Source organism: Clytia hemisphaerica, unplaced genomic scaffold (assembly GCF_902728285.1).
Source record: "Clytia hemisphaerica strain Z4C2 unplaced genomic scaffold, Clytia hemisphaerica genome assembly, whole genome shotgun sequence".
NCBI classification, from domain to species: domain Eukaryota; kingdom Metazoa; phylum Cnidaria; class Hydrozoa; order Leptothecata; family Clytiidae; genus Clytia; species Clytia hemisphaerica.
The window spans coordinates 116,144-130,380 of NW_027103622.1; the positions used below are offsets into that span (position 1 = coordinate 116,144).

At 34.9% G+C, this 14,237-nt stretch overlaps 1 protein-coding gene across 1 annotated transcript; it reads right to left on the minus strand.

Annotated features, from left to right (window-relative positions):
- Positions 1-1,147: 1,147 nt before the first annotated feature.
- Positions 1,148-13,721, minus strand: LOC136802423 (uncharacterized). Its single transcript, XM_067059155.1, has 6 exons — positions 13,447-13,721; positions 5,020-5,496; positions 4,459-4,702; positions 2,662-2,774; positions 2,032-2,204; positions 1,148-1,802 (listed from the first exon to the last, which is right to left on the minus strand). The coding sequence occupies exons 1-6, from the start codon at positions 13,615-13,617 to the stop codon at positions 1,148-1,150; spliced, it is 1,833 nt and encodes a 610-aa protein (XP_066915256.1). The 5' UTR covers positions 13,618-13,721.
- Between the last annotated feature and the right edge of the window lie 516 nt (positions 13,722-14,237).

A 14,237-nucleotide genomic window follows, 5' to 3' on the forward strand; every position in this document is an offset into this window, starting at 1 on the left:
ACACGTTTTTTTTTATAAGAACATCGAAAATTTTCGAAGCCTTCGGATGTTCTTAGTTTTTTGAATTTGAAGCCTAAAAATGTTCTTAAAATTTTCTTATTTTCAGCATTTTTTGAGCATTTTGATGTAATTTCTTAAGAAATTGCATGTTTTTAAGTCTCCAAAGCCTTAGTATGTTCTTAGAATGTTCTTAAATTTTTGGGCTCGAAGCCTTATGTTCTTATATAGTTTGTTCTTATAAAAAAAAAACGTGTATTTGTATTTTTCAGGATTTCATACCCATAATACAATTGCACTTGTTTTTTTCTTCAAAAAACGACCTTGAAGGGTCAAAACTTTTATTAACTTCATTTTTGACGTATGGTACTAATGTTTTTCTAAATCTCCATCGAATTTGTGACATTTTGGTATACAGAATGACCAGGTTTTGAGAAAGTCGATTTCCAGATTTTATTGGCCACTACTATAATGAGCCTTGAAATAGAACTTTCAGGGCCTTACGATTTCGGTTGAGTCTAATCATGAAGAAGAAAATGATTTTTTTCATACCTACCATAAATAGGTACCTAAAAAGTATCGGTTTTATGACTATAAACTCAATTGTGCAATCTCTAGGTTCGAAAAACTTGAATTTTCAAATAACTTCGAATTTTACGATACTTCGCGATAATTGAATTCTCGAAATTAGGTATTTTATGAAAGCAAATTTATAACAGGTAGTAGAAAAGTGAATTATACTATTAAATTAAGTTTGGTGGCTAAGAGAGCCCAAAGTGCAACTTTGTAGGTTTTAAGGGGTATGTGATTTTAAGGGGTATCCAATGGTAGTAGCACACAGTAGCAAATTCCACAAAAACAGGATCAATACTTAGTCCAATTTTGAAATGTCGACTTATTTTACAGCACTAGATTAAGGAAAAAGGCCCAGTGGGCCAAAGCTCAAAGAGGTAGTGTTTGGATGCAATTAATAACTCTTAATCGCGCTGTTCCAAAAAATTGGGCTGGATTTACATTTAGCACACGATATCGGTTTTATAAATAAAAATAAGATAAATAAAATCAATCCCAAACACGCCAATTTGAATGATTCCATTGTCTTCAAAAGGATTCACACCATGCAACGTGTGGACAGGGTCTTATGTTGTAGTCAGATCAAGAAGTCAACGTACTTTTTTGATCGCCAAAGATTGATTCCTGCATAAAAAACAGCTATGATGGAAAACAATAATAAAAACAGTGTGGTGGAGACCAAGTCCCACGTGACCATAATCCCTGAGATGGAGAACCCAACCACACTACGCATGCTCTCTAAATAAGATAAAAATTTCTCGAAATTGAATCTCGGTCTGTTTTTTACATTCTTAAATTTGTTTATAGCAGTTGCCGCAGCAACGGTTGAAGCAAATCGAGGCACACTGTTTATTGAGGTAGTCGAGCCAACGATATTTCCCGGATCAGAAAGTTGTTTCTCAGCTACTGCTTTCTGCCAAGGCATGAGATTTTGCGTTGATTTCCTTTTATTACGGTCCTTAATTTGTACACTTGATGATCGCCTGAATCCAGACAGTTTCCGTTGCGAATCGAAATGCGCAGACTTTGGGCGGCCGCTTTTGAAGATGCCAGCAACTGAAGAACTAATAGACTCGTCTAGTTTCTTTTTAGAGAAGAAGAAAGGACTTTTCCCTGCGAATGTCTTTTTATCTTGACTCGTTTTCATTTCATCAATTCCTGAATCTTCATCACTGGATGATGAATCTAAATCGTCACGATGCACCCAAGCTCGTACAACAACTATAATAAACCTGGAACGAAAGGAAGAAAAATCGTTATACTGTAGTCAATTCCTTCAGACAAAGGTTGTTTTCAGGAAGAACCCAAGAACATTCATCCTTATGTGATAAGTAACAAACTAGTTCCTTTAGCTTTTTTCTTATTCCTTAGATTTACAGCTTTTTGAACTTAAACCTAAATTTAAAATCTTCTACACAGTTTAAAGTTTTATATAAATAAGAAACAAAATCAACAACTTACCAAGTGTACTGTTTAGTAACCCATGCCGCAGTGCATAGTGGGTAAACCATGATGAGTAGTGGGACAATGGAGTGCCAAACATGCAAATATCTTCTAACAGGCGAGAATAAGAAGACGTATGTGTTTAAACCAAAACAAATGACGACAGATAGTAATTGCATGGATAAGATAACCTGTTGTAGAAAGAAAAGAAAAACTTAAGACTTGAACTTAAAACTTAAGGCTAAATTTCAGTATAATTTCACTAGCTTATCAATAATGAACCGTGGTTTTAACCCTACTGGTAGTCTAAATTTTGGAAATCTTGTTAAACCTACAAACTATGTAAAGAACACTTTTTTCAGCTATAACATCAAAAAGCAAGTTGTTTACGATAGACAGTATTCCCCCTCTATTACCTAATTTCATTACCTGATCTACTTCGAATGTCCAAAAAAAGGTCAAGCAGCTGCCATATCAATCCTCTCCAAAATAAAATTTTCCAGCCTTCTTTCAAGTTAAACCCCCTATGAAAAATTAGCCATCCCCTAAACTAAATTCCTACTAAATTATCTTCCAAAGGACACAAGATCAAATCTTTCATTTCCCCTAAATCTGTTCGAAAATAATTAATAATGAAATGACACATACTAAACACTTGGAGGAAGAGGTTTTGACGAATTTGGCGCGTTTTGAATACAACGAGATGGCTTCTTTGAATGATGTTATTCGGTTTGTGTCTCGAATCTTTGCATCGAATTGATCTATAATGGAATTGATTGAAAGATTTGTCGTTGATATCCAACATCGTTTCCTGTTTATAATCGGCTTTTTGACGCTTACAAACAGAACCAGATAATATCCGAGAATTGTTTTGTGAATAGTCTACCTTCTTTGAGAGGGGAGACTGGCACCAGCCAACACCAGGGTATTCACTGATGCGTATCAGTAACGTAAATAAAGCCTTGGATACACGGCAACGAAGTTGGTTAATTGATTACTTAATAGAGATAAACAGTAGTAAGGTTGTACCAAATGTTTTTTACAGGAAATTACTGACTTTTTCCTAGTTTTTTCTTTCGAATTTCTGAATTGATCATATACCAGTGGATACCCCTTAAAACCACATACCCCTTAAAACCTACAAAGTTGGGTTTTAGGCTCTCTTAATCACCAAACTTAATCTAATATTGTATAATTCACTTTTTTACAATCTCTAATATAGGTACTTTCATAAAATATCTCATTTCAATAATTCTAATTATCGCAAAATGTCGTAAAATTCGAAGTTATTGAAAACTTTATCAAAAATCCCTTCAAAAAATCAAGTTTTTCGGACCTAGAGATTACACAAATCAATTTAAGGTCATAAAACCTATACTTTTAGGTACCTATACTTATGGTAGATACGAAAAAATCATTTTCTTCTCCATGGTTGCACCCCAAAGAAATTGTAAGGCCCTCAAAATTCTATTTTAAAGCTCATTTATGGTAATGGCCAATAAAATTTGAAAATCGAGTTTCTCAAACTTGGTCATATTGCATACCAAAATATCACAAATTTGATGGAGATTTAGAAAAACATTAGTAACGTTTCAAAAATTTTAAGGTACCAATGATCTAAATGTACCATTACTTACTTTGCAGTGTTCAAAATTTGAGACTAAAAGGACTATTCTATAAAAAGTTATTCAAGAAAACCATTTTGTAGGTTTTAAGGGGTAAATAGCTAAAATTGCATTTTTTCACAAAGCAATAAAGATTTTCTTAGCAGCTTCTACAAAAAACCATACCCGGGGAAGAAGCTCATAGATAGCCTAGACTCACCAGAAAAAGTTTCAGCCCTTACTGTTTTCTTTATCAGGATATAGGGGGTACCTTTTTTGTTGTAGGTTTTTTAAGGGGTATCCACTGGTAATTGAAGCCATTTGTAGTCCAGGAGCTGACTCAACGAGCTTACTACCCTTAAGAGAACTTTTTTGACGGGAACTAATTTTGGCAATTCGGCAAATTGTTTCCAGGGTTTCTTTCGTTTCAACCACTTATGTAATATCCAGGTAATTGAAGCCATTGTAGTCCATGACTAAAGCTTACTACCTTAAGAGAACTTATTTTGACGGGAACTAATTTTGGCGAATTCGGCAAATTTAGACAAAATTCGCCGAAATTAGTTCCCGGCAAAATTAAAAAAAAATTCATCAATCGGCAAAATTTCCAGGATTTTTACCGCTCGTCAAAATTAGTTCCCGCCAAAATAAGTTCCCTTAAGGTAGTACTGGACATATTACAAATCAAAAGTTTCCCAATTTTATGTAGAATAGGTAAGTTCTGATTGCCTTTGCTCTACAGTTCCATCTTTTTTCCGAAACGACTGACAATCTCTTCTAATCAAAAGTACTAGATGCCCATTCTAGCCCTTAATCCAGATTTGAACGGAAGTCACCTTACCTAAGAACTCGGACATAGCGTAACCACACGCCATCATTACCGCAGTTGGACCCATCCAAAACAACAGGTAAGCGCTGTAAATATGAGCGGCTGTTACGAAACGTACGATCAAGAGTATTGAGGCCACGATTTTAGATTCCATCCATGAATTGTAGGAACCGTTAAACGCATCATCGATATATAAGAAAAGGTGTTGGGCACCAGAGCCGACAAATCCGAACGCGAGAACCCAATACGGAATTTTCTAAGAAAAACAAAAAATACATGAATGTCTTTTCACCTAAAATGTCTAAAGGTTACGCCGAACGTTATTAAAAATAAGAATTGAAAAAGTACATGGTCATCGACCTTAACTAAATATTGGGTTGCTTCCAGATATCAAATTTTCATCAACAATTTTATTACAACTATTTGAGTTTTCATTATCTCGAGTATGAGCATGGACAGACAGCACAGGCAAAAATACAGTGGATGATTTCGGCTATGTATTTCCAAGGTTCACAGGATTATAGTTTTAAGAGGGTAAAACGCGCAAACGAATTAGGTAAAGAACCGTAATACCTTAACCATTCTGAGCACATTTGTGATTGTTTTTTCATAACATTCATCGTGTCTTAATTCTTTCATTCCTTCGAGTAACCATGGTAACACACGATAACGCATAGCTAGGGTGCCAACCACGAAGTTCAACAACCAGAAGAACTGCGCTGCTAAGAAGGTGTAGCCGTAGACTTTTATGGCCTCGTTAACGTCGAAGGCAAAATGAATAACGACGCTAGCAAGCCATGATAACGCACCTAGCGAACGTAAGATAACGTTCGTACGGTGTGACGCGCAAGCAAAGAAAGCACACAGGTATTCAAGTTTTTTATATTCTTTGTGTAGGTTGAATTTAGTTGACATGGGTGCGATCATTTCTTTTAGTTTTTCGCTGTATTTTGTTGTTTTGGGATTGCCGGCATGTTTTTCATCTTCGTTGTCGGTTTCGTTGAAATATTCTTCTTCAGCTTCGCTACTGCTCGATGTCACCGACACTTTCTGAAGATAAGAAGAAGGAAAGTAGTTGATGTTTATGTTGCTATATAAACTGTTGAAAGGGGATAGAATGGAGAACTGAAGTTTCCAAAATGTATGAACGAAAGTTTAAACCCGATCCTTACAAGGAGGCTTTTGATTTGAGTTTTACGATGGAAATGAAGGAATCTGGTGTAGCCAATTGCAGAGAAAGCTTTTCAAAAGACAAAGATTCTAATGGAAGAGCCATACTTACCTTTCCTTGGGTTTTAATATAACTGACTTGATTTAAAGTATGTTTTATAAGAACTCGTTTTAAAGGGAGTCTTCGTTTGCAGGTCAACAATATTAATCCTAAGAATCACGTATTATTTTGATCCCTTAATTTCAACAACCGTTATAGATTAAGCTTTGATTGTGGAAGGAAAATAGATCATTCTTGAGACATTTTATTTAGCTTTTATTTAACCATATCAACGTAAAAACAACAACTTTTACAACAACTTGAAAAAATCAAACAATTTCTCTCGGTCACATGAAGCTAGTGGATATGAAGAAGATAGAAACAACCTCAAAGGCGAAAAGTCACTATAATCGAAATTTCATTTGGCCTCTTTCACAGACACTCTACTTTCGGACGCTAAATACTTACATTGGTGCGGCAAAACAAGGAACAAACACAACTCATTTTGTACAAGAACAAAAATGATTACAAATTCTCTTTAAGAAATTCCAAAAAAGAAAATCACAACTCAAATAAAATTTGTTCACACAAACTAAAACATTAGCCTTTGAGCTCCTCCTCCTCCTGAGAAAAACCTTGTGCTCAAAATAGATGAGAACTTGAATTTTCCAAAATATTCATCATTAGAGAAAATGAAGTCTCGATCAAATCAAAATGAACATAAAATTGCTCAAATTTCGTGAAAAACTTTTTCGATCGATTCACCAGTCTTGGTTGAATAAAAATGGAGTAATTTCCTTCTGCTTGAACAACTTATTCATCTACTTTATTTTCCATCCTTGTCGTCGATTGGAAATGAAACACTTACTTATAAGAACATCATAATTTTAGTCCTCCAAAAATACTCTTAATCTAATTTGTAAACTCAGTCTCATAAAATTTTAGAAATGTACAATTTTAGCCAACGTTGTTATAGAAAAAAGTCCTTTCCGGCTAAAATACTTATAAGCCATCTATTTCTTAAACTAGCTAGAGGGTACATTTCATTTTGAATATAATTACGATCCTAGATTTAAATTCGGAGCTAATCCCCGCTTTATTTAATGATTGGAATATTTAATGCTTAATCAAGTTCTTATAAGAAATATTGTTCATCATCAAAACATTATTCTTATAAACAAGAACAATTTTCATGAATAATGAAACAAGAAAACATGAGGAGATAAGTTAAACAAACTCACTGACCCCCTGTCTATTATAAAGATAAACAGAACCTAATAGTGACGTCACAGAGGACTAAATTCATCAAAAAATGATCAGGACAAGTTTTGTGTGAAAAGGTACAGCACCTGACCCCGAGAATGTAGGTGAAATTTGAATCAGACGTGAAAGATATAGATTTGCATTTTAAAAGATATTAAATATTTTCAACGAAATTTTGAACTCCCAAAATCCTTTCCCAGGGGTTAGTTTCATTACTTTTGATAGATACACCAATTTTTTTGGTCCTTGAAGTTGACTCCCATTTTCGTTATAGCCCCCAGAATGTAGGTTTGGTTTTATGGCTTTAAATCTAGTAATAGTAAAATGTTGATATTTTTTCAATTGGATTAATTCTAACAGCAAATTTTAGAAATGTTTTATGCGAAAACAATATTCTAAAGAGCATTTTGTTATTCTGAAAATTGGAATTTTTCACTTTTTAACCCCCAGAATGTAGGTGAAAAGATTCGGTTGTTGAGAATGGAATTTCGGTATTCATCGGAAATTATTGTTCTCTAAGTGAAATTCATACTTTAGAAATATACGCTGACAAAAAATTAACAAATGTATTAATTTCATCGTACTACAAATGAGGAAAAGTAAAAGGAAGGACGAAAAGAAGAGACAAGAAAGTTGTTTTTATTTTGTAGGTTGAAAATTTTGTGTTGAAATATGTGAATAATGTACAATCCGTGCCATAATATATTTGCACTTTTGGCTAATTTACCATTTTTCGAAAATTGAAGTTCGAGCGAGAATGTCAATTTCAGGCCCTCAACTTGATTTCATCGATTATTTCGAACTGAGAGGGATTTATTGGTTTCTAGGCTATATTTCAAGCCCTACTGGACCATTTTTAAACTTTTAGATCCTCAGATCCTAAGGTCCTAAGTCTTAATTCTAGCGTTAAAACTCAGAGTTAAAACTCTACCCTTCGAACCTACTTTAGAGCACTTACAAATCGATTGTGGTTTCAAAACACCCCGGCGAATTTCCCTTTTGTGCAAAGTATTTTGTCCCTGATTGTAAGAACACCCCTACCTCACAGCCCCGGTGGAAGTTTTTCCCACAACGGGTCCAAAAATTTCTACTTAAGTCCAAATTGGAATAGAAATTCTATTGCTCCAAACTTAGGCAAATTTTCTGATTGGGCTGGGGCCCCAACGGGTCTGGGACACGTCGTAAAAGCTCAAAATTTCAACATTAATCATCTCTCAGGTAGTACTTTCATGTTATAAAAGTACAACAAACAAGTTTTATATAATTTGACAGACTTTTTATGTCGGGTTATAAAGGCCCCCAAATTGTAGGTCAACTAACCGTTCAAACATTTTCGTCAAAATGTCTAACTCAGAACAGTAAATATTGAAATGGACTATTTTCTCCATTTCCTTAGTTCATTAGGACTAAGAAAATACCCTATTATCATAACTTAATTCCAATAGATTTCGATTTAGAGAGGATTTATTTAAAAAATGTCTCAGTTCGGGTAATATCCAATCAACTTCCATTCAGATTTTCATTGGAAAAAATTAATTCAAGTTAAAATTTTCTGTCCAGAAATAATCAGTAAGATGTAACAGTATGCTCTGAAACAAATTTTTATGAAGTTGAACTATCGTTAGGGCTACAATGCTAAAAAATGAGAAACCTACATTCTCGGGGTTTACTACATTCTCGGGGTCAGGTGCTGTATCTGGTTGGTAAATCTAATCATTGATCGAATTGGATGAGAGTAGGGAATAAATAGGCTTGGATAGTTTTAGAATAGGGTTCAGATCTCCTTTGATAGCTAAGAGTTTGCTCTTTTTATGACATCTTAGACACTATTCGTTTTGGCTGAAGACATAACCAAAACTATATGATCAAAGGTTTCCATTAAAAAATTATACCTTGCATAATATTGTTCCTTGGAGTCTCAAAATGATAAAAGATTTTCCTTTAGAAATACAACATCGTCAAACTTTTTCCTTTAGAAATACAACATCGTCAAACATTTTCCATGAGAAACTGAGAGGGCCAGGGAGAAACAAAAATAGATTTTCCTTGAAAAATACAACAGTGTCAAAGATACAAGAGGCTTTAAGATCTTCCTTCAGAAAAATAAAATTTTCAAATATTTTTCTTGGGAAAGAAACAATAATAAAAGATCTGTTAAGGTTATCTTTGAGATTTACAAAATTATGTGAGAAAGATTTCATTTGAAAAACGAACATCAAAACAATAAACGATTCTTTTGAAAAATGAAACATTGTCAAAGACTTTAGAAATACAAAATGATCAAAGATTTTTCACGAAATTACAAAATTATCATTAATTTCAAACGACGTTCCTTGAGAAAATATCGAGGCAATTTTACAAAAGTGAAATTTTTACAAAATACAAATTATACCTTTTCACTTTTGGATTCTTGTTGAATCTTATGCGTGTCCAAAGAATTTATTTCCGCGATGGTAACAAGAGGGCGATTAGTTCTCAAAAATTTCATGCTTCTTCACCCGAAAACGTTCTTGTAGTATTGAAAACGCTACAATCTAAGGGAAATTTTACAAGCACTCTCAATTTGAATTAGAGATCCAAAGTGGTGATCTCTAATGATGGTTTTACAATGCCAAGGGTAGATGTAAACAAAGATTCTTGTCTGCAGGTTTAAAAATGTCTTCTCAGTTTGTTTTTGACTCTTCCCCAAACAAATCGGAAAACAAAATCAATGTTCGTTTATGCAGTACTAAAGCCCTCTATCAAAGGACAAGATGGTTTCTAGCGATAAATCTTTGTAAAAGCTAAGAAGTACTCAAAACAAACAAGCCACAAAACATAATTTGGCTCGAAAACCTTTCAATCGATAAAGAAACAATGGAAATAATGTATGCTCCGATCAGGAAAGTTGGTTGGTAGTGTAAGGAACAATAAATTTCTCGTTAGTGTTGCCCTAAGATCTACTGCGTCTTTAAAGCCGTTGATAGTACTAATAATATGATGTTCAGGTACGTTAGAAATTAACAGTACAAATGTGCATTGAGAAATCACAACTTTTCGCCAATTTGATAAGAAATCTGAACTAATAGCAGCTTCAAGCACACATATTAATAACAAATTCATATGTGAATTTTTTACCAAATACATAAAAATAATGACGATCTATAATCCGTTTAACAAACTGCATGATATCTATGGTTTCTTATATTGTAGCGCGAGCAGTACATCATACTTTGATCAAATTATATAACTGGGGAGCTTAGAAAATACATATTTGTCGTATTTCTATCTCCTTGGTCGGGGGGGGGGGGGCAGAATACGGTATGATAACACTCAGAGCCCTTTTTGTCATACACGGTTTTCATAAGAACATCTAAAATTTTTGAAGCATTTAGGCTTAAAAAAGTTCTTAACATGTTCCCATTTTCGCAATCGAAAGCCTTATGTTCATATATAGTTTACTCTTATAGAAAAGAGAGAAATTGAAAAACTTTTTCAAAGAGCCAAAAATCAAAATAGTACTCTTAAACCAGTCCCGAGTTCATGTGATCCAAATAAACTTCTTGAACATTTCAAATCTCATTTTAACCCCCCGCAACGACCAGATGAAACAATGCCAAACGAATTGCGCAATCATCATGATAATCTCCCTCGTTTTATTCAAGAACTTCGTCAAATATCAGCAAACACAGATATTGAAGACAGCCCACCCACTATTGAAGAAATCCAAAAACAAATCGCCAGCTTAAAAAACAATAAGGCTAATAATGACGTAGATACTGAACTTCTAAAACTATGCGATGATCCCATCTTATCACAAATAATGCACCATATTACAACAAACCTATGGATGAATAATGATATCCCAGAAACATGGAGCAACTCGCGCCTTAAAACTCTTTGGAAAAATAAAGGTTCCAAACAAGACCCCTCAAAATATAGAGGGATCAGCATAGGGTCAACAATATGCAAACTTGTGACTAACATTATCTTAAATCGCCTGCAACCATGGTATGAAGCTCAACTTAGTGATGAGCAAAACGGTTTCAGGAAAGATAGAGGGACGACGGACGGCATTTTTGAACTGAAACGTGTACAGCAAATTACTAACCGAAAGAAGCAGCCCCTCTTCCTACTGTTTGTAGATTTATCTGCAGCATTTGATCACATTCCGAGACATTGGTTATTCGAATCAATCAAAATGCGATTTCCCGATAACAATCTACCACCACTGTTCACCATACTCGAACAGCTCTACAAACAGACAACTCTCACTTTCCAGGAATCAAATACCTTTCAAACTACATCAGGAGTCCGCCAAGGAGGACCAGAGAGCCCGTTCCTCTTTAATCTCTACATCGATTTTGTCATGCGTGTCTTTATGAGTGAAGCCAATGCAGAAAGTATCAACTTCTATAAACATTCATACCGTTTGAATCCAAGAAGTATCTCTAGAGAAAATAGAATATCTATGAGAGAGAACAATTTACGCAATTGGGGGACATCGACATTACCGTGGTGCGGATACGCGGACGATCTCATCCTTTTTCTCATCAGTCAACTAGATTTGCAAAAGCTCTATCAACTTTCTAGATCAAACGTTTACTCGATTTGGACTATCAATAAAACGCTTTGAAAACCGAATCTATGATACTTAACTGTACCGACAGGAATTACCCAAAATCCATCATCAAATTGAGGAACATTGATATCAAAAAACGTCAAAACGTTCAAATATCTCGGAGCTTTCATTCACTTTGAGGAACCGAATACCGGTGACATCGAGATTAATTACCGTATTCAACAGGCGACTAAACAATTCGCAGAAATGACCAACCTTCTTCAAAATTTCAATGTCCATTTGAAAACTCGTATCATCTTCTTAAATATTATGTACGTATCGCTTAATCTACTCATGCCAAAATTAGAATTTATATTCAAGCCAACTTGAGCGACTAAACGTCACATATCGTCGATTCCTACGTCGAATGATTAGAGGTGGTTTTCGTTTCGTAAATGAGTCTAACAACGATTTCCGTTATCAGGTAACCAACAAAAGACTCCATGAAATATGTGGTACATCAGATTTGTCCAATTTCATTGGAAAACAGCAGCTGGAATATGCTAAACATGTTATTCGTATGACCCACGAGCGTTCCATTAAACTGTTGATGTTCAACGATGATAAGTATACGAAACGTGGAAGACCATTTAAAACTCTGCTAGATCAAGTAACTGATCAAAACTCCCTTACAACAGATGGTCTCTGCAACAGTGCTATGTTGAGAAAATGATTTTCTAATATATTTTTTCTAGTTGTTCTTGCTGATATGATGATCGGTGGGAAGTATCTTGCAATCCAGATCAGCTGATCTGGATTTCTCGATGCTTCCCACCCCTATAGTACTAGTATATATATATATATATATTATAAAAAAAAACGTGTAGACACAACCTTATTTTCTATATCCCCGGTTTGTTTACAAACCACTTTTTCTCACCTTTACAACGCCGAATTTGCGCTGACGTTGGCGTTTCATTTGTTTCCTTCGGTACCGGCTCATCCCTCGACTATCCAGGCGGTGCGCGGGCGGATGAGAGCGGCCGCGGATCCCACAGATGCGCGGACTTAGTCTCCTGATTACATAACGAGGACCTAATTTACTCGTTGAAGGCTGGAGCTGAGACATGCTTCTAATGTCTCGAATACTAATCGTCAAAAAAAATTTCAATCTTCAAGTCCTCGGCTTCTGATCTTCAAATACTCACAATGTTATAATAAATGAGTGAGTAAAAATGAAAAACATTAAAAAAAAACAAAAAATGGATAATTCCACACTTCTGATTAGCGTGAAAATTGGGACGGGAGGAGTTTTTCATTACAATTCTTTTTAATAATCCTTAAAATTTAAATATTTTCTGAAATTTTTTTGATATTCACAACTTCACAACATCGCAGAGAAAAACTATTCTGAAAAAATAAAGTCCATCAAAACACGGAAGAAAACAAACCACACTTCTGACAGCTGAACCAAATGAGCACCACGCGTAACCCGACCAAAATTGGGCTGGAATTATATATAAGATTTTCATTAAAACTTAAAAAAAAAATTTTTTATGCTATATAGTATATACTATTACCGGAGCCAGTCTTAAAACTTAAAATCGGTCTACATCTGTTAAATCCGTTAAATTCAGTACTTTCTTAGAAACTTCTGAAATCTGAGGCTCAGATTGTTCATAATTTGTTCTAGGGTTTGGCCAATTTCCAGCCTCGTGTTCTCATGCTTATGGAACTGTTCCTATAAGAAGGCGTGTAAGAGATTTGAAAAATATAGAACGTTATAGGAGCGTTTGAAAGTTTTATTCTACAACATGTTCCAAATCATATTTTAGAATCTTATCTTCAGCGTGCGTACGTACAATTTTGCTCAAAGACTTATTTACACGAAAGCCCTCGGCAACCAAATATGTTGCATCGGAAAGTTTGAAAAGATTTGTATTGGATGGGAAAAAAACGTACATCTATATGGATACTGTAACCTTACCTTTAAAACCGCTAATTTCCGTTGCCGTTGACGTTTTACAATCTTTCGTTGGTAGCGACTTATCGCGTGACTGTTCAAGCGTTGTACGGCGGGCGAATGTGAAGGCGAACACGAACGAGTGCGCACAAGTAGTTGCGGACTCAGTCTATTTCTTAAAGCCACTTGTGGCATGATTGATGATTCCTAACTTAATTCCACTTATTCAAAGAAGAACTCTTGAAAATTTCGATTCGATTTTATTAATAGTTCTCAAACAATATACAAAACCAGTCGAAAAAAACTCAAAAGGTGATGTTTCAAGGAAAATTGTGAAAAACATTCAATGAGTTTTTTTTAAATATTCTATGTCCCTTTGGAATTGAAACTAACAATTTTAAATTTTGTTGTAGATAATCGAAAAAAGACACAGAGCAGCAAAATAATTAGGAGTAAATTTGATGTCAATTAAATCAATCAATTATCTTCTGAAAACTTTTAACAAGACCTCAGTAGACTAGGAAACCACGTCGCTGTATTTCACGGCAGCTTACGCTTGCATTGGACTTACTAAACTTTCGCCTGAATACTTTCGAAACCACTCTCCAGCGGTAATTTAATTTTCTGTATAAGAACTCTTTATAAGTAGTATTTCGTTTTTGTGGTTCAGGAAAGGCAGACGCGTGCTAGTCTAGTCTTCCAAGCCCGAAGGGCTAGACTCGAGACTCCTGGATGGGAAATGAAACCACTTATTTCCCATCCAGAACGCCCGCGCGTTGTTTCACACAAACGCCGGATAGAAACTAAAATCTATC

Bases quoted from the DNA above. Each gene is read 5' to 3' on its own strand.
- LOC136802423 (XM_067059155.1), bottom strand. From the start codon at position 13,617: ATGCCACAAGTGGCTTTAAGAAATAGACTGAGTCCGCAACTACTTGTG. The intron at 5,497-13,446 runs GTAAGGTTACAG...TCTTATCTTCAG, and splicing joins GGAAATTAGCGGTTTTAAAG to AAAGTGTCGGTGACATCGAG. The intron at 2,775-4,458 runs GTAAGGTGACTT...ATTCCATTATAG, and splicing joins CGCTATGTCCGAGTTCTTAG to ATCAATTCGATGCAAAGATT.